This window comes from Phocoena phocoena, chromosome 8, assembly GCF_963924675.1.
Source record: "Phocoena phocoena chromosome 8, mPhoPho1.1, whole genome shotgun sequence".
Classification (NCBI taxonomy): Eukaryota; Metazoa; Chordata; class Mammalia; order Artiodactyla; family Phocoenidae; genus Phocoena; species Phocoena phocoena.
The window spans coordinates 67,356,754-67,379,666 of record NC_089226.1 but is presented as its reverse complement, the minus strand read 5'-3'; the positions used below and the strand labels follow the sequence as shown (position 1 = coordinate 67,379,666).

General features: G+C 43.0%; 1 protein-coding gene across 4 annotated transcripts in view; it reads right to left on the bottom strand.

Annotated features, from left to right (window-relative positions):
* TEAD1 (TEA domain transcription factor 1) overlaps positions 1-22,913 on the bottom strand; it is a 257,483-nt gene that overhangs the window by 8,554 nt on the left and 226,016 nt on the right. For all 4 annotated transcript variants that reach the window (XM_065882846.1, XM_065882844.1, XM_065882845.1 and 1 more), the window contains one exon: positions 2,237-2,377. In XM_065882846.1, the coding sequence (XP_065738918.1) occupies positions 2,237-2,377 (141 nt within the window). The remainder of the gene's footprint in view (positions 1-2,236; positions 2,378-22,913) is intronic.

Sequence of the window (22,913 nt, the reverse complement as noted above, 5' to 3'; positions counted from 1 at the left end):
GTGTCCCCTGCATCGGCAGGCAGACTCTCAACCACTGCGCCACCAGGGAAGCCCATTCTTTACATTTTTAAAACGCTCTCATAGTTTGGAAGAATAAATGCTGGCTACCTGCCTAGAAAATATATGAAAAAGAAGAGCAGTGAGATTGACTTGCCCCAGCAGATATCAGAACATGCTGTAAAGTCACTGTAATCAAATCAACACAATACTGGGACATGTAGAGATAAACAGAGGGTGGAATAGAACAGACTCCAGGAACAGCACCCAGTATATGCAGTAACTTAAAGGGGACAGATCCACTCAGTTGGAAAATAAATGATTTAATAAATGACTTTGACACAAATGCCTATCTATTTGGAAGAAAATATAAGCAGACTCCCATTTCACACCAAATGCAGAAACATACTCCAAGTAGATTAAAGGCTTAATTACAAAACTCCACCTGCCACACCACAGCACGTTCTCCATGAAAATGCCTGGGATTTCATCAGTCGAAGACAACCTTTCCCTGTTCCCTGAACTTATAAAGAGATTTGCGTATGTTAGCTGAGGATGAACTGAAGAATAGTTTGACATCTGGGAAACTGAGTTACTTATCTGGTTCATTGTTTCTCACAGGTACCTGTCCAGGCAGGAAGTCCATCTACAGGTAAGCCCTGACAACCTGGCCATTTGGTAGCAACAGTAACACTAACCTTCCGTGCTCCCAACCACCAGCAGGTACCTTTGCTTCCTCCTTCTCAGGGGAGATGGAGGTCATGTGGCTCCAGGTCCCCCAGCTGTGTCTCATTACACAGCCACGTTCTCACCCACCCTCTCCTTGGACTTCCCAGACACTGCCTTGAGCTGGTTTCCCCCCTCCCTCACCCTTCTTTGTCCTCGGCTTCTCTGTTCATGTCTCCCTTTCCACCTACCCTAGGTCTGGCTGCCACTCTCCAAACTTAATCCCTATTTTCCTTGCTATTCCCTCTCTGCAGCTAGCTCTCCATTCCCACAGCTTTGATTATCCTTAATGCTCAGGATTCTCCATTGATATTTTCAGTCTTTACCTGTCTCCCAAATCCTAGTGTTGCAGCTATATTCGTCCCTGACTATTTCCAGTTGAACATCTTATTTACTTATCTCTGCTGGTGGCTACACTGTCCTCCTAAGCATAAAACATGTGATCTTTGACTCTTCCTCCTCTTTAATATTTAATATCCAGTCAGTTTCTAAGTACCATTCAAAATGTCTTCCTGAATTCCCACTACCACCCTTTTAGTAAAGCTCATGACACCTAAGTTTACGGCTACCATCTAGTCAACTCACTTACATCCTCCTCTACCAGCATAACCCTCCTTTACACCATTCTCAGGATGCCCATCCTGTGCTCGGGAAGCTATGAGGGCCTGCAGCATCCCAAATCTGCCTTGTTCAGCCCAAAGTCTTGAAAAACATCTCCTGCTCCCTCTCTCCACCCAATGCATCCTCTCTCTCACGCCTCAACACAAAGTCAGGTTGGGCTCCTGGACCTGAGAGGTCCTGGACATCTGTGAATAAACACCACTCACTGAGCATGGATGAATTGGGTGATGGGTAGAAGACAATGGAAAGCACAACTCTAAATGAAATCACCTGCAAACATTATTCACAAAAAGCAACCCACCCCAGTAAAATGAACATCCATTTTTTGAAGGGGAGGGAGGCATGAACTATAAAGGCCATAAATAGGTTTTTGGTCCCAGTATGTACTGAAATATATTTAAAACAATTAAGATGAAGGGAGTGGAAATGGCAAAAGCAAAAACCAAACTCAAGGCATCAGGGTTTTAGAAGGCAGGTGCCAATCAGCTGAGGACCACCTTGGTTGTTATCAAGATGCCTGGAAGTGCCCTTGAACCTGGAACCTGGGGTGGGAGGGGTACCATCTACTGGGCAGCAGGGTCTATCTCTAATAGATTCCATATCAGCACCCCCCCCATCCCCCCATCCCAAGGCCACCTGCAGGACTGACACACTGGCAAGCACAGGGCTGACTTCAGACAGTCGGAGGGCTGGCATGGGATTACTCCTGGCCTTCTTTCTTTCAGTTGCTTTCAAATCATTTTGCCTTCTTAGAAGTAATGGGTTGTGGGGGTAGGAGTGGGAGAGGAAGGAGAAGATACCAGAAAAATAAAACCCTCTGCCCCAGTTTAGTTTTAAAGGAAGGCGAAAGGCCGCCCTGAATGAAGGTTCCAGCATACAGAGGCCAACTTACCTCTACTTTTTCTACTACTTGCTTCCCAAAGGAGCAAACTTTGGTGGAACAGGTGACTGTCATATTCTCAGAACTCTCATACTGACTGGTCACGCCGTAAAAAGCCCCGGCATCATCTTGAATACTGCAGTTTAAATCCGCCTGTTGGAAATGAGATGGAGGTGGGGATTACTCTCTCATCGCAGGAGTCAAAGCAGTAACCATCCGGGTAAGAGCTCCACCATGCTGGCTGGAGGTCAGTAGAGGCCTGGCGTGGCTCAGAGAGGTGGTGAGGTGACACCCCGCTAGAAACAAGTTCTATGCCTCATCGGTTATTTTTTGAAGAGAATGCTAGTTTGGGCAGTCTTCCCTTGAAATAATGACATGCTATATGTATGTTTCATTTTACCTTCTTGTATTCAGTATAGAATACTATATATCCTTGTAATAAGACATTCGTGAGGTCTCTGAAGTATGTGCAGAAAGCAGTATATGAATTGTATTCATATTCACTAATCTGTAGATATAGTTAAAAGAACAGGAGAATCTGTAGCTGACTGGCCATTTGTTATATAAGTAAAAACAGATACCTCATTAACAAATTACAGCACCCGGAGGGGAGATGGTTCCTACTAAAAACTGGCTTACAAAGATGCAAAATAATTAATACAAGTTTCCACTCATTTAACGTATTTATGATTACTTAGTGAGGCTCATGCTAGAAACAATACAGGACTACAAGCCAATATGGGATGTAAAGAAAATAGCTTTAATTTAGATAGAAAATAAGTACCATGTCAAAGGTAGTCAGTTTGGACAATGGAAGCATTATTTTCAATTAAGGGTATTTACTTTCAGGATGGTTAAGATTTGAACATGCGGAGAAGGGCTGAGAGAACGCTTGCACAGAAGCAGCCTGGAGTGCTTCATTCTAGCTACACCGTGAGGACTAAGGAGACAGGGAGGAATGAGTCTGGAAATGCCACAAGGGCCCAGGTAGAGGAGGACTAAGTAGGGGTATGGGTTGTATCCTGCAGGAAATGGGGACCTACTGAAAGTGTTGACACAAGGCAGTGAGGTGATCAGAGCTGAGCTTCAAGGAGAAGTGTCTCAGCATGGTATAATGTTCACTGCAGAGGGAGGCTGGGAGGCTGCTTCAGCGGCTAGATCACTGACGGACAGTCCCCTTCCCTCAAATATCTACTGACCCTTTCCTGCACACTAGGCACTGGGTGTGGAGCTGGGGATCAACGAGTCCACACAGCTTAAGATTCAGGAGTGGGGACATCGCAACAGAAATAAGCACTCCTGAGATGGGCACAGAGACATGAGAACACAGTGCGGAGGGAGCCCTTGGGGTCAGGGAAGCTTCTGATGATGACGCAGCTCAGATCCAAAGAGAGAAGCGCTGGCACGGGTCGGTGGATCATGCTGTAAGAGAGAGTGTGTAAAAGGTGCTCGGCCAGAAACAAGGCTGGAACAGAGAGAGCAAGGAGAGAGGGTAGCTGGGGAGGTGGGGGTGTGTGGAGGGGTGCGGGGGAGGGTCTTACATCTTAAAACCAAGGGACATACGAGTTTTAAGTACATAGGATAGGGCCAGTGACAGTTTAGGATCAGATCTGTAATCCAGAAAGGCACCCCTGACCACAGCTCGGAGACTTGAGAAGAGAGTGAGAATGGATACGTGAGGTGTGTCAGGAGGCCTGGAAGAAGTTCCAGATGAGGCATGGTACTTGGGCTACTAGGGTGACTGCAGAGAAAGAGAGGGGGATCTGACATACAACGAGACTGTATCTTGCAAGGTGTGGCACGTTTTGGCTAGCTAATTTTAATACCTTGACAGGTACTAACCGCCATGAAGACCTGAGTCAGGCAAAACTTTGGATATGCTGGCTTCAAATAAAAGGACAATATACTTTATATTCCCTTTTCTTATGTGCCAAGAAATTCAAAGTTAAATTAAGTGTTCAACTATAGTCATTAACTTATTCTAGGTACTTCTGATAACTACTAACAACCAGTGTCCAGCTCCTGTTATGGGATTCCAATCTACTTTTACTTGTACTTGTCCAGTTTTACATTATCCATAAATTTAGTATTGCTCCCTCACATTTTGTTTTTTGGAATTTTATGGGGCATAAATTGCAAATAATGAAAAATGCCCAGGTGTGCCTTTGGCTCACACTCAAAGGTTTGACATTTAGCTCCATGAGAGAGCAGTTTAGCGGGGAACGATGGGAGGTCTTACCCTGAGATCTGTATCTCAGCTCCTTAAGGCTGAAGAGAGGCCCGTGAGTCTACGTGGGCTCCAACCTCCAGTACAGAAAGATACCAGTGTATCCTAGGCACACAGGAGCTCTGACACTGGGTTGTCATCCAGCCTTCCAGGGCGGGTATCACCTGCTGTGAACTAAGAGAGGGCCTTTCAGAACTCTGAGCGGGTCCTGCCACCAGCTGAGAACACAGAGCTCCGAGAAGTGGCTCAGGTGTTTTGCGGGGGTGGGATGACCAGTGATGTTCTTTGTGGGATTGATGCTCTTACTATTATGATGTAGTTTGTGCCAACAAGGTTTAACTTAAAAAAAAAGTAAAAATATGCATGTGGTAAGGAAAAAAAGGAAATCAAACTGTAAAAAGGATGTACGTTGTATTTCTACCCTGAACTTGCCAACCTCCCTAGATGAGCAGTGTTATCTATTTCTCAAGTGTCCTTTTAGAGATATTTAGCATTTAGATATTCAAACATACACATTCCCTCTTTCTGCACCAACTGTAGCATTCTTCTAAACCTGGCTAGAAATAAATACTTCTTAGAATTCACATAGTACTGATACAGAATACCAGTTTTTAAAAGAACAGCCCTTTAAAAACCTGAACAGCCACACTTTTGGGCGGCTGCATATTATTCCATTATACAGATGCACCATAATTTAACATGTGCTCTACTGATGAATAGTTAGAATGCTTCCAACAACAGTGCAATAATAAGTCAAGTGGAACAGGAAAGGTCCATTAGAAATTACGTTTACTTTGTTTACATTCAATTTTAAAAAATACCCTGCTTTGAAAATGAGAATTAATGGGCCATAAGTACACTGTTAACTAATACTGCAATTTAAACAAACTCATTTTGATGTAATCAAGTTGTCGTGAAGGACTGGTGAACAATCAAAAACAGTCTGGTGTTTGTGGTGTAAGGGGTGGAGTGTGGGAAGGAGTACGGGGAAATTAGCAATGTGCAGGGGAGTCAACAGGAGAGCACATGGGATTGGGTTACTTTTTAAAAACTATCAACTTCAAATTACATCAACTTAACCAGGAGGGAGGTTTCTTAAGAATTGCACCTCAACTCCCTAGGCACAATGTTTTCTTTTCTTTCAATGCTCCATTTTTCACTTTATTTACTTCAGTGGCAGTATTTTTTTATATACAATTTTAAGGGTTACATTCCATTTACAGTTATTACAAAATATTGGCTACACTCCTGTGTTGTACAGTACATCCTCGAGCCTATCTTACTTATACCCAATAGTTTGTACCTCCCACTCTGCCACCCCTATATTACCCCCCCGCCCCCATACTGGTAACCACTAGTTTGTTCTCTATAATATATTTTGTTATATTCACTAGTTTGTTGTATTGTTTAGATTCCACATATAAGCGATATCATACAGTATTTATCTTTTTGTCTGACTTATTTCACTCACTTAGCATAATGCAGTGGCAGTATTTTTGACAAGCAAAAGATTTACAATGTAAACAAACTACGAGTCTTAAAATCTAAAGCAAGCATAGAAATATACAAAATAATCCATACAAACATACAAATTCAAAATGTTACCCAAGTTTATAATGGCATTCACCATAATTTGATGTTAGCAAAATTGCAGAAAATTTTCCAGCTTTTATGTTTCCATCTCTATGAGTTTCCACGCTTAAGTAATACTGGTGCTATAGCAGTGGCACACCTAGTAGATTTGACAGTTAGAGTGGATCATTTTTAAGACACCCCTTCCTTTGACAAAATTATCTTCAGTAATCATCAGCACTGTTTCACCGTTTTAAACTTTAAACACAAAAACTCTGAAAGTGGTAACAGAGAACGAAGTAACTCTAGTTCTACTTTTTCGTCTTCATAACTACCGTGCCCATTTCCAAATCACAGAAGCAGCAGCACTGTGTGGACTGCAGCTCCAACGATTCCAAACTGTTAGAACTTACTCTAGAATATAAGACTGAGTCTTTAATCACATGTGTTATTAAAGAATAAGTAACATAATGGATAAGCAATATAAGTGTGCTGGTTTGAAGCATATATATATGTGTGTGTCTATACATATATACGAAATAAAATATATATGAAATATATATATATACGAAATAAAAGCCCAACGCTAATTTTACCAGTTGTTTAAGGTTTAGGCCAACAAAGGATTTTTTCTTTTTGAGGAATATTTTATTGATAGCATTGTTTAGAACTGTGGGCACAGTGTGGTAATAAAAATGACAACCATTTTTAGATGGTTTTGCCAGATAAACTTCTCTGCAATGAACCTCCTTAATGCCTGCACCTGGGGCAGACCATGCCCACCCTCTCACCTTTGGTTCACCACTGTCCCTTAGAATTCCCTAAATAATTTAATTAGTTTTAATTCGGAATGGATGACCCGTAGGTACAATGTCAGGAAGTATCAAAAATGAAGGTATTCAAGAATTCACATTATGAAACTCCACCATCTGAAACAATCTCAACAAAGCATGAGTTTTAAAGTTGTTAGGATTAACTTTTTTACATAAAATTAAAGTAGAACATACATTCAGAGAAGTGTACAAGTCACAAGTTTACAGACTGATTAATTTTTATAAAGTGAACACACCCATGTAACCAGCACCCAGACGAGGAAACAGAAGCCCCCTCATCCATGCTCCCTTTCAGTGCAATCAAACGCCCCATGTCACAAGAGTAACCTTCATCCTAAAATACTGTACGTTAATGTTGTCTGGTTTTGTGAACGTTTCACGAGTGGAATCACATAGTGCTGACTCCTCTGTGTTTATTTCTATTTGGGCAGCATTACAGTGTGAGAGCCATCCATGCTGTCGTGTGTAGTTCATCTATCCTTGTCACTGTAGAGTACTCCACTGAATGGACTATACCACCACCTATCTCTTCTAGGGATGGACATTTACAATGTTTCCAAATTGAACCTATTATGAAGAGCGCTACTCTGAACATTCAGGAATAAGCGTTTGATGAACTCATGTGTGCACTCCTGTTAGGTGTTCCTAGGAGTGGAATTGCTGGTCATGAGAGCTATGTGCACTTTCATTTAGATAAGAGCAACAGATGGTTTTTGAATTATCTTGTTTTTCTTAAAAAAGTTTGAGACAACTTCGTATTTAAGTATTAGTGTATATTTAATAGGTTAGATTTTAAAAGACTTCTCAACTAACAGTAAATAAGCAATTTGCTATTACAACTGCTTTGCAGTTACTTTTGAACATGGAAAATAATTACACAGCCATCCAACCATATCACAGCTGTTCTTTGGGAATTTTCTAGGAGGAGGTATTGATGTGAAAGATAATTATCTGTCAGCTGATGATATTATGATTATCCCAGAAAGAAATATGGTCACTGAACCCCCGTGGAGCAAAGGTAATATCAAAGAAAGAATGCTAACATTAAATCAGCAACAGAGGAGGCAAACTCTGTAATGAGTCTACGATTCGTGCTGAGTTCATTATCCACCCTCCCTCTCGACTCATTTTTCCCAACTAAAAACTCAGGGCAAACCTATTTCATATAGTTCTGAAGGCAAGAAAATGAGGAAAAAAATGCTGGTATCAGACATACAAACTATTTTTGCCTAATCAGCTCTTATCTGATTACAGGATATTTTCTAAAAGCAAATAAATATAAAAATCCAAGAAACAGGGACTTCCCTGGTGGTGCAATGGTTAAGAATCCATCTCCCAATGCAGGGGACACGGGTTCGAGCCCTGGTCCGGGAAGATCCCACATGCCGCGGAGCAACTAGGCCCATGCGCCACAACTCCTGAGCCTGAGCTCTAGAGCCCACGAGCCACAATTACTGAGCCCACGTGCTGCAACTACTGAAGCCTGCGCGCCTAGAGCCCGTGCTCCGCAACAAGAGAAGCCACTGCAATGAGAAGCCCAAGCACCGCAACAAAGAGTTGCCCCCGCTCGCTGCAACCAGAGAAAGCCCACGCGCAGCAACGAAGACCCAACCCAGCCAAAAATAAGTAAATGAATGAATGAATGAATTAATTAATTTTTAAAAAATCCAAGAAACAACTAGAACCCAGCAAACTTATCCTCCCAACAAATTCCAAATTCAAACGATATCCTATCCTCCGGGGATAAGCCAGCTGTTGGGGCCCAGGGCAGAGGCCGTTCCAAAATGTGCCTCAATGGCATACTTATTTTGGATTAGAGTTACTTAAGAAACAACCAATGGAAGAGGGACCCTCTGACCCTCTCCTCGGTCTCCCTGAAAGCAGGAAATAAATCTCTCATATGAAAGGTATACTTCCTGCATCTGGAGGTAGAAGGACACCCTTATCGCCAGAGATCGAGAATTTAGGGCCGAGAAGCCTTTTAAACAAACCTTGTTACTTTAAAATTTTACTCCTCCAAGCCCAAGCCCTGTTTAGATTCTTCACTAATTAAGCACCCCAAACCTATGTCTCTTTGTCCTGTGATTCCTCACAAATTTATCGTTCGTCTAAAAAGTATAATAGATGCCTGCTTCAGCCACTTCTTAGGTCCCATTTCTGTGTGAACTCCATTGCCATGAATTAAAAATTTGTTTCTGTTTCTCCTATTAATCTGTCTTGTGTCAATTTTATTTTCAGTCCAGCCACAAGAACTCAAGAGGGGTAGAAGGGGAAATTTCCCCCTCCCTAGCTAGTCACGGGCCATGTTCTAAAATGAAAAAAGAAGAAAAAAACAAGCGCCTTGACGATGTGACTGGAGAGGGCAAGTCCAGGCAAATGGGCCCTTCTAAGGAATCTTTGCCCATTTTGCCCTAGAACAGAGACCCTCCATATGAACTGGGTTCAGAGACCAGCTCCTTCTCCTACCACCTAAGGCAGGAGTCCTTTCTACAGTATCCTGACCTGCGGTGCCTTCTGGCTAAATACTACCTTCAGACACAGGAAAATCATTACTTTTATAAAATACTCACCATGTCCTGGGCAGACCTAATTGTTAGAGAGTTCTTTTTCCTGTTGTTATTAGTCTTCTATTGCTGCTTTAACAAACTACCACAAATTTAGTGATTTAAAACACCACCAATTTATGGTCTTCTACTTCTGTAGGTCGGACATCCAATATGGGTCTCACCAGGCTGAGATCAAGGTATTGGTGGAGCTGTGTTCGTTTCTGGAGGCTCTGGGGAGGGATCGGATTCTTTGCCTCTTTCAGCTTCCACATTCCTTGTCTCTTAGCTCCTTGCCCCATTTTCAAAGCCAGCAACACCAGGCTGAGTCCTCACATTGCCAGCTGTCATCTCTCTAGACCTCTTCTCTTGCCTCCCTCTGCCACTTTTAAGGAAACTTGTGATTTACCCACTCACATAACCCAAGGTATTTCCCTGTCTGCTCTTAGCGACCTCCACTCCCCCATTCCATGTAATGTAACACATCCCCTAACACTGTGGTAAGAACTCGGACATGCTGATGCCTACCACACCCATTACGTTGCAATCGGCTTCCCAGCCGCTTCCACCTACAGCTCTGCCTTCTGCAATCACGCAGGCCTAGGAACACTGCTGTAAGACAATCCTGCAACCGTCTTTCATTTCCCCCCTCATCTCACCTTTCCACTACCCCTTCACACTACAGAGTTCTTCAGGTCCTACTGCTTCCTAGGATCCAAGTTCCATGTTTATTTTTATTAAACTCCATCCTGACTTCAGACCTCCCTTCCATCTAGTTCAGAGACTTGAGAATCCTGAGTCTTCACTTGTCATCATCTCATCTCAGACACCTGACGGACAGGATGGACAGTGGTCACTCCTCTGCGTCTCACTCTCCGCATCTCTAACCTCAAAGAAGATGTTTCCAAAGCCCACCACTGCGATCAGGAGAACGTACACGAGCCTTATCTGTATACTGAAACGTGCCACATAAACGTAGACCACTCCTGTCAACCCAGGGACTTCAACACAGACCTGGACAGAGATTAAAGACAGAGCCTCAAGTCACATCTCCAGAGGTGTGACCCAAAGTAGATGGTGGTTCATAATCAACAAACAAGACAGGCGCTTTCCCCCCAGAGCCAGTCAGAGTCCCAATCCATGCTTATCAGGTGAGCAGCACAGATGCAGCAATGGCTGTTTTCAAACAGAAAACTTAGTACTTTTTCTGATTTGTGAGTTTATAACAAGCCTTAGGTTTTAGGCATAACTGCTCAAACAGGTACAAAATTACAATCTTTCCCACAAAGATATGATTAGAGATGTCATGAAATTCTGCAAAAAAGGAAGCAAAAAAGGCCATCATTAATAAATGTGTGGGGAATGGATTAAAAACTTGAGGATCTATATGCGGGCATATAGATCTGGAAAACAGTGTAAGGTCGAAGTAGAAGCAGGTTACAATGCTAGACAGAGAAAGCTGACTGCACCAGACAGCAAGGAAACAAAAAAGTGAAACATCAAATTCCCTCAAATTCTTCCGTAAATAATCCTTCTCTTACACACTTGTTACTTGTGCGGCTGAGACATGTAAGTCACAAGACGAGACTTCGGCTTGGTTTCTCCTCTGTTACCTCTCACTCAGCAAGCGTATGTGTTCATGGATGTGTTCCACTGCTTCATTTCATGTTTTTGAAATTGAAGGAAAAAAAAAAATCAATATTCTTCAAAGAATGATTCTTCCCATTTCATGGGTGAGGAAAACAAGGCCTAGCCCAGTTACGTAGGATCCAGAGTCCTCTGAGGGGAGGGCTGGGCCAGGGAAGGGGCTCTGCAAAACCTCAGGCCTCTGGAAACCTGGCTCCAGGTGCCTGAACGACAGGGAAATGAGCGTGAGGGTTGCCAAGGGCAGAATGGAATGGTACAGCTCAGGCAGAGGCAGCATTTGGCTGACACAACTACTTTGTCACTGGCCTCAGAAAGAAAAGGGCTGCAGCCATAAAGAGGAAGCAGATCAGTCCAAAGGCAGGGGAGAGGGCTTGGGCGCCGGGTAGGAAAGGAGCAGGCTGCAGACACTCCCTTCCCACCGGCCTCTCCCTTCCACCTGGAGGGCGTGGAAGGGCTGGGCAGGAATTACTTGGTTGCAAAAATGAAAACATCAAGAGGATTGTCCCTGACAAGAGACAGTATAATAGGCACCGAGGGGTGCAAGGAGACGCTGGCGTTTTCACCGCTTTGAACCTCTCCTCTCCATCCTCTCCCAGCCATGATCAAAGGACCAAGATTTCAAATTGTGAAGCAATTTTTTCCAATGGCAGCATCTGGCTCCTTGGCAGGCAGCGCTGGGAGCCAGGCCCTGTCGTGGGCGTCCATCCTGGCCTGCCACGTGGTGAGGCTCGGCCAGGCAGGGCACCACGTGGGCCTTACAGCTGCTCCCCCAGGCGCCGCAACAGCAGTTGCTCTGCCCTGGGCCGTGAGCCGGCAGGCAGAAGTGCTCCAGGAGGCAGCCCGGGCAGGGGACTCTTGAGGCTGCGGTCTGCTCCCCAACCCTCCCGCCTGACTCATCTGCATGCATCTGCCCCGGTGGCTTCGGAGGCCTGGGGTGCGGGAAGCTGGGATGACTGTGGGACGGCCGCCGCGCCCCCTCCCCCCACCCCCCGGGGGCAGGTCGACTTGCATTTGGGGAGAGCGAGAAAGCTGCCCAAAGGGAAGGGAGCCTTTGAGGGTGTTCGGGCCACGGTGCCCCTGCCCGGTGCAACAGGACGAAGCTGTAGCTCTCCGGCCACAGCTGTTTTAAATAAGAATAACAGGCATAAACTCAGCCCCCTGCTCTTCAAGTCACTTCCCACGAACTAGGGCATATATTTACATCTACAAAATAGAAGATTTTAAAAAACAACCACCAAGAGCCCCTTTATAGTGCAGATCAGCACCCATTTGAATTTCATCAACATTTAGTACTTCAAAGAATCTTAAAAGCTTGCTCTAATTACAATAGGCACTGCCCGAAAGACTGGCTGTTTGCATTGCAAATTCCTACAAATACTGCCATTCATTAAAAAAAAATTCAATTAATACCGCCCACACAACTTCAGGTAACTGCCACCGGTGACCTCACACAGTAGGAGCTGGGGTGAAAGAGCAAAGGTCTCAGGTCCTAGTACAAAGCAGCTGCACAGGCCAGTTCTCTCCAGCGGAGGCAGTTAATGAGTCCTGGGTGCCCAGCTGAGCTGGCCCTGCACCCAAAGCATTCACCAGGCAGGCGAACATCGGCCAGAGACCACCTTTTCCAGACCAGAAAACAAGGCCTTTTCTCTGGTCTGGAGTTTTTGTGCATGAACAGTCTTACATAGAACAATAACAACAAATCAATCAACTAATTAACAAGTGGAGAGTTGCCAAATAAAATAACAGGCTTCCTGGTTAAATTTGATTTTTATATAAACAACACACTTTTTTCCGTGGGGATAGGGACATATCCCTTTGTCTCCAAGATGGCATGGGACAGACACTAAAAAAGTATACGCTGTTTACCTGAAATTCAAATCGAACTGGGTGGTTTGAATTCTTATTTGCTAAATCTGGCAACTCTTCTAACAATTCACCTTTACCAAAAAAGAATAACAAAAATTGGGACTTACCCTCAAATTTCCATTGCTGTAAGGAGACATCTTTATGCTCAAAATATTTTTGAGTGGGAAAAAAATGAAGCTGCTGAATAACACATGGAGCATGCTACTTCTTTTAGTAAAAACAAATGGTGTACGTACAATGTTTGTAGATGCACATAAAAAGTCAGGGGGGATACAGGGCTGGCGGAGGGTCGGTCTCACTTTTTCTTCTAGTCTTTGGAACTGCTTGGGAAATTTAATAAGCTTCTCTTGCTTTGGTAATGTAAACAGTACATTAAAATGGGAGTGGATGGGCAGGGTGTACCTTGCATCTCTACCTTCACAGGGAGAGGGAATTTCACACATCACCAAGGGTATAGGTCCAGTTTTAGACAACTGACCAAGATGCCTGAGGCGTTTATGACTATGTCTAGGTAATCCACTAACTCCTTGCAAAACTGGGTCTGGAAATAAGCAGCCACACCCTGATTGTGCCACTTCAATTCTTTCCTTCTCAAGCTTTTCTTGGTGATGGTTACAGAGTGAAGCTAACTGTGCCTCCATGAACAGGGTGAATGCTGGGAGGTGCAGGTGTACCACACGTCTGCTTTCCCCTGGGCTTCTGCTTAGCAGCAGCTCTTGGGGAACACAGTGGCTCTGCATCTCAGCCTGTAACCACGGCACGGAGCAGAGTTAAACAGCCCCATGCAGGAAAGAATGGACCCCTGACCTTGGCTTTGTTAGCAACCACTGAGCCCAATGGCCCAGGACAGAAAGCATTAGAGGAACAGCTGTCAGATGGATTCTCCCAAGAGGTTAAGAGAATTCCCAATTTAGATTCTGCCTAGATGTCCTGAAGAGTTCAAGGTTAAAAAAAAAGGATCCGTGGTGGGACTGAGGTCGAGGGATTGAGGGAAAAGCAGAGTGAGCTTCTGCTCCCAGCTTCCAGGCTGTCCTATTCTGCCTTATGTTTTCAGTGGATTCAGAAAGGCTCTTTTAAATAAAGTCACTGCCATGGAGATCGTTTCCACCCTCAACTCTCACAATTCTCCAGGTTCTGTGAGGCCCAGCGGCCCCCAGGACCTTCTGTCAACTCTCAGTAGGACTCCTGGTCTCTGCACGCATCCACCTGCCCTGAAAACTCCTTCCCACTCCCCTTCCATTGATTAAACTCTTTCAAGATTCAGCTCAAATGCCACATCTTTGTGAGGCCTTCCAGAATGTTCTCAGGCAGAAAGAGCACCTCCTCTACCTCTGTGCTTCCACATTTCCACTAGAGCCCCTATCCCACAGTGTGTCTGCCATCCCACACCAGACCCTAAGGTCTGCCTCTTACTCATGTCTGCTTCCCCAGCTTTCTAGGAGCAAAGTAGAAATCAGTGAATTGACTGATTTGTTGAATGACTCACTGGCGATGTGTATATTCATTACTAATGTAAATGATTAAACTATTTCTCTAAGAACCTAATAACTCCAGAGAGAGCCTGGAAAAGGTTTTGTGTGAATCTCTTGAGGTCTCCTCCTACCCCCTTTCAGTAAATTCCTTGAGAAATTTATTCAACAAACTGTCAGATGCCTACGATATCTGCCTACACTATCAGAGCTGGCCAAGTGACAGTTCTAGGACCCCGTGTACAGCAATTCCTCTAGGTGTACTGAATGAAATAACTCTTCATCAACTGAATTAAAAAAATAAATAAATAAAATAAAAAACTGTTGAAAATCTGCTATATACATTGCACTGCTGGATAAACAAATGCTATGGATAGGATCCTTGCTCCCTGGGGAAGGCTTACAAAGTTTAGGGCACAGGCCTGGGAAAACAGGAAGGAAGCAATAATAGACAGCAGTCAACGCAGAAAGCGCTAACAAGCTCCAGATATTTTTCTCATAAAATCAAGCCAAAATGGGTCGGATGTGCAAGGTTACTGACCACCATGCCCCCCCAACCCCCATCCTTCTACATGAAATATCAGAAACTGCTATCCAAAGAAAATTTTTCAAAAAAACAGACCCTGGTGAAGATAATCATAGAGTCACAGTCTACCAAAGAGAATTTATCATGTATTAGCCCCATAAGTACCTCTGAATATGGTATTTCTTGCTAATCTTCCTTCCACTACATCATTCCATTACTTCCTATTGTTCACATAATTTCAGAACTTAACACTGTTGTGAGAAGAGACAGAAGTAGAGAGAAAGGGAAAGCTTGTTGAACTGAAAGGCCCTTTCCTTATTGATAACTGTTTAAAACATGTGGGGAGCAAATTATTCCATTTTGCTAACGTCCTTTTCCATGAATTGCAACAGGGACATTTGGTTCCAAATGATAGACTCAAGTCTACAATTCCAGCCTAAATCATGCAGAATCCAATCAGAAACAGGCTGAAACTCTGGAGGGGGTCTATCTGGCCAGGTTACATGTGCACCCAGTTTCTTCTCCCTAAATAAAGCCCAGTTGTTTTATTTATAGTGCCTGTCATTTTGTCCAACAAATGTCATTTCGTTCCTACCAAGATAAAAACATCTTCTAAAGGCTGCCCTCTTTCCAGATAATTCGCTTTCCATTTCTGTTTTATATCTTCTCACATCTGCTCTGGTTAGTAAAACTAGCCTTGCTTTTTCTTCCTAGAGAAAAATAGGTTAAGAAAGTAAGTTGAATCACTATGAATAAATTGTTAATTGTTTACACTGGATGATCATAATCCCAAGAATTTTAAAAAGCAAAGCATAAATGGCCATAGGGTAACATGGAGTATATCCTGATTTCTAACATACCACTAATTTAGTAATGGTTTGAGAGAAAAAAGAAATATTATAATTAAGAATTTGTTTCTTAACCACAGGATACAGATCCATACAATTTCATTTTCATATTATTTTCTTCTTTGTTATTCCAAACAAAGTTTGAGAGTAAGCCTTCATCACCCTAATGATTCTTCTGAATAGTTTTAGGCTGTAAGGTTTATAAGTAACATGTTAGTGGCGCGGCTTTCTTTGAACCAGTGTCCCCAAGCTTGACACTCTTGAGGACTGTTAGGACAGAGAGTAGAATTTTGAGGCTCCTCCAAAAATACTACTTTCATTGCATTTTTAAATTTGGTTAAATCCATCATTTTGTTTATTCCCTTAAGTAAGCTACTTATGGCTGGAAACAAACTTCTTTTGAAAGTGAGCTGCAAGCTATACTTGGGTTTCTGTCTTTCAGGATGCATGACTGAATCACACCTACTTCCTCCTAGCTTTGGGGATTCTATGATGAATTGCAAGACAGCTGACATTTTATCTTAAACTAGCTGCAGTGTCTGCCATATCACTGGCAACCCACCTGCGTGGATCTCAATACTGAAATGAAGCACAGCTCTGTCCACTTGTGGGTGTACATCTTCCTTTCTTAGAGCCCACAAAGCATCTGACCGTTGTTTTATAAGGAAAATAGAAGCATGGTTTTCTGCCAGTGCAAAATGTTCACTTAGTACAAATCCGGTCCCACACTCTTCCTCAACGATAATAACAATTTCAATGCTGCATCAAACTATAATTTTTCTGAGACATTTTAATTAGGGATTCAAATTTAAGCTACTAAGTATAGTAGTATACACTACTAGTGCAAGTAATTCAACTAAGGTGACAAGGAGGTGGTGAGATGCCTTTTACACTGCCTACGGTTGCAAAGGGCAAGTAATAATAACCACATCATGACTTACCCCTCTGTGTAGGGGTGGGCACGGTGCTTATGACGGCCGCTGTAAGAAGCATCCCACTTCTATGACTGTTGACATGGGAAGTATATGTCTTAGAATCGAGGGAACACAGTATGTTTAACCTTATTAATAGTTGTTTCTATAGAGAGTGAGGAAGGATTAAAGACTTTGAGTGGAAAGAAAAAATAGCTGCAGATGTAGAGGAAGCCAAAAACCAAAGTGACAACAGAAAGTTGTTTTCTTTTAAATTACGCCACACGAGGCTGATGAAGATGCCTGGTACGCTCACTATTAACGGCTTGACAACTTTCGAAAGCAACTTGGTTCTTTACACACAGACACAAACTCACACATACCTACACATACACACACACACACACACACACACCCTAATCAGTGTCTAATAAGAATGGTTAAATTATGATACACCCAGTAGAGAGGATATTATGTAGTCATTAATAATGGTATTAGGGATCTAATGACATCTAGCTACAGGGAAGGGTGCTAGATAAGGAAGAAAAGCAGGATGCCAGATTTAACGCACTCCTTGGTTGAAACTACATAAACATGTATCACATTAAGCCATATTCATGGTGCATTTAGGAATGAATTAAGAATTATAGATTTCGAAAACTGCCTAGAAGATTATGATGTTGGCTTCGTAAACATGTGAACACGATGGTGCTGCCCCCCGCACAGGCAGCTACCAGGGTTGCACTGATCGCTCTGCTAAAACTGAGGATTCAACTTGAACTTCCTGGTAACACTCACCTTGGTGCCCAGGTAAACAGACACCTGAGCGCCCCATACTGACATGCCTTCACAAAGAAACTACACTGCTTCACTTCAGGTACCCGCACTGGCTTCCACGCACAGACGTCGTGGAAAGCACGTGGATTCCCGAGTCCAGCAGATCTGGCATCAATTAGCCGTGTGACTTTGCAGAAATCACTCTGCCTCTCCATGATTCAGTTTCTTTATGTGTAAAGTGGGAATAACCACATGTACCTCACAGGGTTTAAATAATACCAAGTACATGCTTATGCCTAGTCCAGGGACTGGCTCAAAGGAGGAACTCATTAACAGCCACGGTCACACACTGCTGAAAAAGAGAGGAGCCCCCTCCCTCCTGCTCCAGCAAATTCACTTTCCGCTCTTTGTAATGAGATGTGGAGTAGAATTAAAATGCACGGGAGTGAATAAAAAGTAGGCAAGAAGGAAGAGGAAGGAAATAGGAGACTGTCATAAAAGGAAGAAGTTAAAGAACAAAAATTAAAAAGGCAAAATGTGGAGAAAGTTGCTTAACAGTAAAAAGAATCCTATTACTCTCTTGGCTCAAAATTTGTTGAAGCCACTGACAGCTCCCTATGACTGATACAAATGAACCCCCCTGATTCCTCTCTTTCCTCATTTTCCACCCACCTGTGTTTCCTATATAAGTGAGGACCCAGCTGCAAAACACCTTGATGCACCTGAACACACCTTAACTAGCTTCACATGTCCCTTGTTTTGGTGCTTCCCACTGGTCCCTTACCTGCCACACTCACTGCCATCTCTCCCTATCCTAATACTCGCAGACGTAACGGTCAAAGGAGGAGGTGACCCCTAACATCTCCCCGCTGGGACTGTAAAGTGGTACAACCATCTCAGAAAACAGCTGGGCAGTTTCTTAAGCTAAACACGGAGTTACCGTAAGACCCAGCAACTCCACTCCTGCATAGCTAGCTGCCCAAGAAAAACGAAACCATACGTCCACACACAGACTTGTCCACAAAGATCTCATAGCAGAATTATTTATAAAAGCCTAAAGTGGAAACAATCCACAAGTCTATCAACTAGTGCATGGATAAGTAAAATGCAGTCTATCTATACAGTGGGATAGTATTTAGCAACAGAAAGCAGCAAATTACTGACTCAGGCTACGAAAACATCATAAGTGAGAGAAGCCAGATGCCAACAACCACACATTGAATGATTCCATTTACATGAAATGTCCAGAAAAGGCAAATCTGTACAGGCAGAAAGTGGATCAGTAGCTGCCTGGGCCTGGAAGTGGGAATAAAGACTGACTGCAAATGGGCACTGGGCATCTTTTTTTTTTTTGCGGTACGCGGGCCTCTCACTGTTGTGGCCTCTCCCACTGTGGAGCACAGGCTCCGGACGCACAGGCTCAGCGGCCATGGCTCACGGGCCCAGCTGCTCCGCAGCATGTGGGATCCTCCCAGACCGGGGCACGAACCTGTATCCCCTGCATCGGCAGGCGGACTCTCAACCACTGCGCCACCAGGGAAGCCCTGGGCATCTTTTTGAAATGATAAAAATATTCTAAAATGTAAGAGTGGTGACGACCACAAAACTCTGCAAATTTTTCTAAATATCATTGACTTGTACACAGAAAATGAGTAAAATTTTATGGTATGTAAATGATACCTCAATAAGTTTCTTAAGGAAAAAAAAAAGGTCTCCCCAGATGCACAGCCATTCACAGAGGCCCTTGGGTGTCCCATACCATTAAGGCTCACAGGGTGGAGGGGCACCCACAACAATGGCATCTGTGGCTCTGCCATTCACTTGTGTTTTGGGGCCTGAGTCCTGGGGGGCCAGTCAGAGTCTTCCACCCTGAAGCCAGTGGAGTGACCACTACATGACTCACTGCCATCCCATTTACCTCAGTGTCCCCTGGCAAAGAGCTGGGGTCACAGCTTGGGCGTAAGTGCGGGTACCTCAGGTGGACTCAGTATTTCTCCCACAGCAAACTCCTAAGGTGATCTAGCCTGAATGAGCCCAGAATGGACATGGAGCAAACATTATGAACAAACTAAGAGTCAGCCTGATGGTGACAACCTGGAGACTGCAGGCACTTTGAGAAAGAGGAGAAAGGGAGGAGAAGAAAGATGTGAGGATAGGACCTCTGTTGAAATGCACTGAATTCACACAAAAATGAAAATCTGTGAAGCCAATTGCTAATAGGAAAGAAATTTCAAAAGGAAGATTAAGCCTACTTAAGAAAACACCCACTGACATTCAAGGATAGAGTCTAAGTGTAATTCATGCTTTCTCAGTCATTAGAGGACGGCAATGAGATTTCAAGTTGCAGCAAATTGTAAACCTAATTCAAACTGCCTTTCTCATTTATTCTAACATAGTCAGGACTGAATTTCTTCATAAAGGTTAAGTACTGCTAACAATTATACTGAAGGAGTGATGTCTTCCATCATATTCATAGAAGAGCTCAATTTTAATTCTGCAAATCTTAATTTAATAAACTAATACCTAATCTCAGAGTAATTGCTTCTACATTCACAAATCTCATACTAGCCACCACACTCTAAACATCTGCAAATCTAGACTTCATTATTTGGGGATTCATGACTGAAGGGTCCCATCACTGAAAGCATTTATTAAAATCACCCCCTGTGTAAAATGGAAAATTTTGGAAGCAAAAACAAAAACAACTTTCTAATACTTTGCATTCCACTTTATAGTCAAACAATATGCTGACTATAAGAAATCTTATTATCATTAAAATCCAATACTATATGGAGGACTTCCCTGGTGGTCCAGTGGTTAAGAATCCACCTTCCAATGCAGGGGACACAGGTTCGATCCCCGGTCGGGGAACTAAGATCCCACATGCCGCAGGGCAGCTAAGCCCGCAAGGCGCAACTACTGAGCCCATGCGCCACAACGAAGACCCAACGCAGCCAAAAAAAAAAAAAGGAAAACAAAAAAACCAACACCGTTTAATTTGAAAGCACTGAAAATGGCTTATTTTTATCTTATCCTACAATTTCTGATTAATTTTAATTCATTTGGGTAGAACAGTCTCTTTTTATATCCTTCACAATAGTGGCTCTCAAACTTTTGATCTTGGGACCCCTTTTCCACTCTTAAGATTTACTGAGGACCTCAAAGAGCTTTTGTTTCTGTAGGTTATAGCTGTCTGTATTTTCCACGTCAGAAATTTAAACTGAGAAAAATTTTAAATATTTATTACCTAATTTAAACATAATATTAAGCTCATTGGATGTTAACATACATCTTTTTTTAATTAGACATACCTATATTTTAAAAAACAATGAAAATTAGTGAGAAGGATAGCACTGTTTTACATTTTGCAAATCTACTTAATGTGTGGCTTCATGAAAAATACCTAGATTCTCATACCTGCTTCTAAATTCAATCTGTCATGATTTGTACTTCAACTTTTGGTTGAAGTACATGAAGAAAACCCAGCCTCACATAAATATGTGGCTGGAAAAGGGAAGAATATTTTAATAGGTTCTTCAGATAATTGTGGCCATTTTTCTTTGACGCTACACCAAAACTTGACAAGCTGTAGTTTTTAAAGGTTAGCTATAGTGTGGAGTCTGAAACCATATCAATGAACTTTTCACACTCTGTTACTTTAAAATCCATTGGTTTATCTTGCACAGAATAAAAAAAAAATACATCACATTTGTTAATATGACTGCGGATCCCACAGAAAAGTCTTTTAAGTATTGGGAAGCTGTCAAGTTCACCAAAGTGGATACAAGTTTTCCAAAATTCTTATTTTTACTTGAAAGCTCAAATCTTATCTTTGGCAACAAAGATTATCCGTTGTTTTCCTTGATGTAGCAGGCAGGCTCACTGCATTCATTTTCAGTGTGTACTCTAGTAGGTTCAAGATATAATAAACCTCATAAAGGATATTCTTGGTGTGACTGGTTTTTTTTTTTTTTAATTTAAACTGTGCGGGCTTCCCTGGTGGCGCAGGGGTTAAGAATCTGCCTACCAATGCAGGGGACACACAGGCTCAATCCCTGGTCCGGGAAGATCCCACATGCTGCAGAGCAACTAAGCCAGTGCATCACAACTACTGAGCCTGTGCTCTAGAGCCCGCAAGCCACAACTACTGAGCCTGTGTGCTGCAACTACTGAAGCCCGCGTGCCTAGAGCCCGTGCTCTGCAACAAGAGAAGCCACTGTAATGAGAAGCCCGCACGCAGCAACAAAGACCCAACACGGCCAAAAATAAATAAATAAAAAATAAATTTATATAAAAAAAAAACCCCAGAAACTGTGCATGCAACCCAGCCCGACTGATCCAAGGCTTCAGCAGTTTTACCCTATTACATTTGAACCATCAATGAGCACATCAGCAGAGTTCAAAAGGAAAATAATATCTCAGTGTCATAATGAAAATTGTTTTGACCTTGTCAGCCCATTGAAAGGAGACTAAGGAACCCCCCAGGGGTCTGTAGAACACCCTTTGAAAACTGCTGTGTTATCATATAACAACTGACCCCCAACCACCATTCAAGTCAATAGGTGGCAGCCACTAATTTAGAAGAAGGAAGTGCTTTTTAGGGTGTCCACGTGTATTACTGATCCCAAGAACATTAAATTAAGTAGAAGGCTACTTCCACAATCCAAATTCAATATGGAAGCATGACAAATGAAACCCACTTACCATGCAAGGATTAAAAAAAACCTAAACGAATTAAATTTAATATGTAAATTTCCTCCCAAGGAATTTAAAGTATGAATTTTTCCTTAGTTCATCTGTTTGTTTCCCCCATTTGTTGAGTTTTTTGTGCCAGGCGCTTGCTTAGCTTCGCAGATATGGAGAGCGATTGACAGACCCTGTGGGTGGGGTCCAGGGGACAAGAAGCAGCCAGGAAACAGAGCAAAGGCACTTTAGTCAAACGGATCGGATTTCAAGCCCCAGCTCCCCACCCTGGAGCAGCCTGTACTATGTGATCTCTGGGTCTCTGTTTTCTTAGTTGGATATGAGGCAAATTCCAGGTAACACTGGGAAGACTGGATAAAATGCATGTAAAGCATGAGCGCAGCTCCCGGCCCACAGCAGGCATTCAATCAGTGTAGCCATCATTATGAATAAGGTGTCTGGAAACAGTCGAGTCCAGAGGAGTGGGGCACACATCCAAATAATTACGACACAGCATGGGAACTGAGTAACCACACAACACGACAGGACTAAAAGAAAAATCAACCATTTGTTTAAGTGAGGAAGGTGCTATGTAATAAAGAAGCTACCACCTCAAAAGAAGGAGGGCAAGGAGGAGAAGTAAAAAGTCCACCCACTCACACACAAAGGCAGGCCGTAGGACAGACAGCAAGGGCAACACCCGGAACCAGCTCTTTTAGGGCCTTTAATGCCACGCTAAGAAGTGCAAACATTTGAGCCATTTTCTTTTTATTCTTGTCAAGACTGA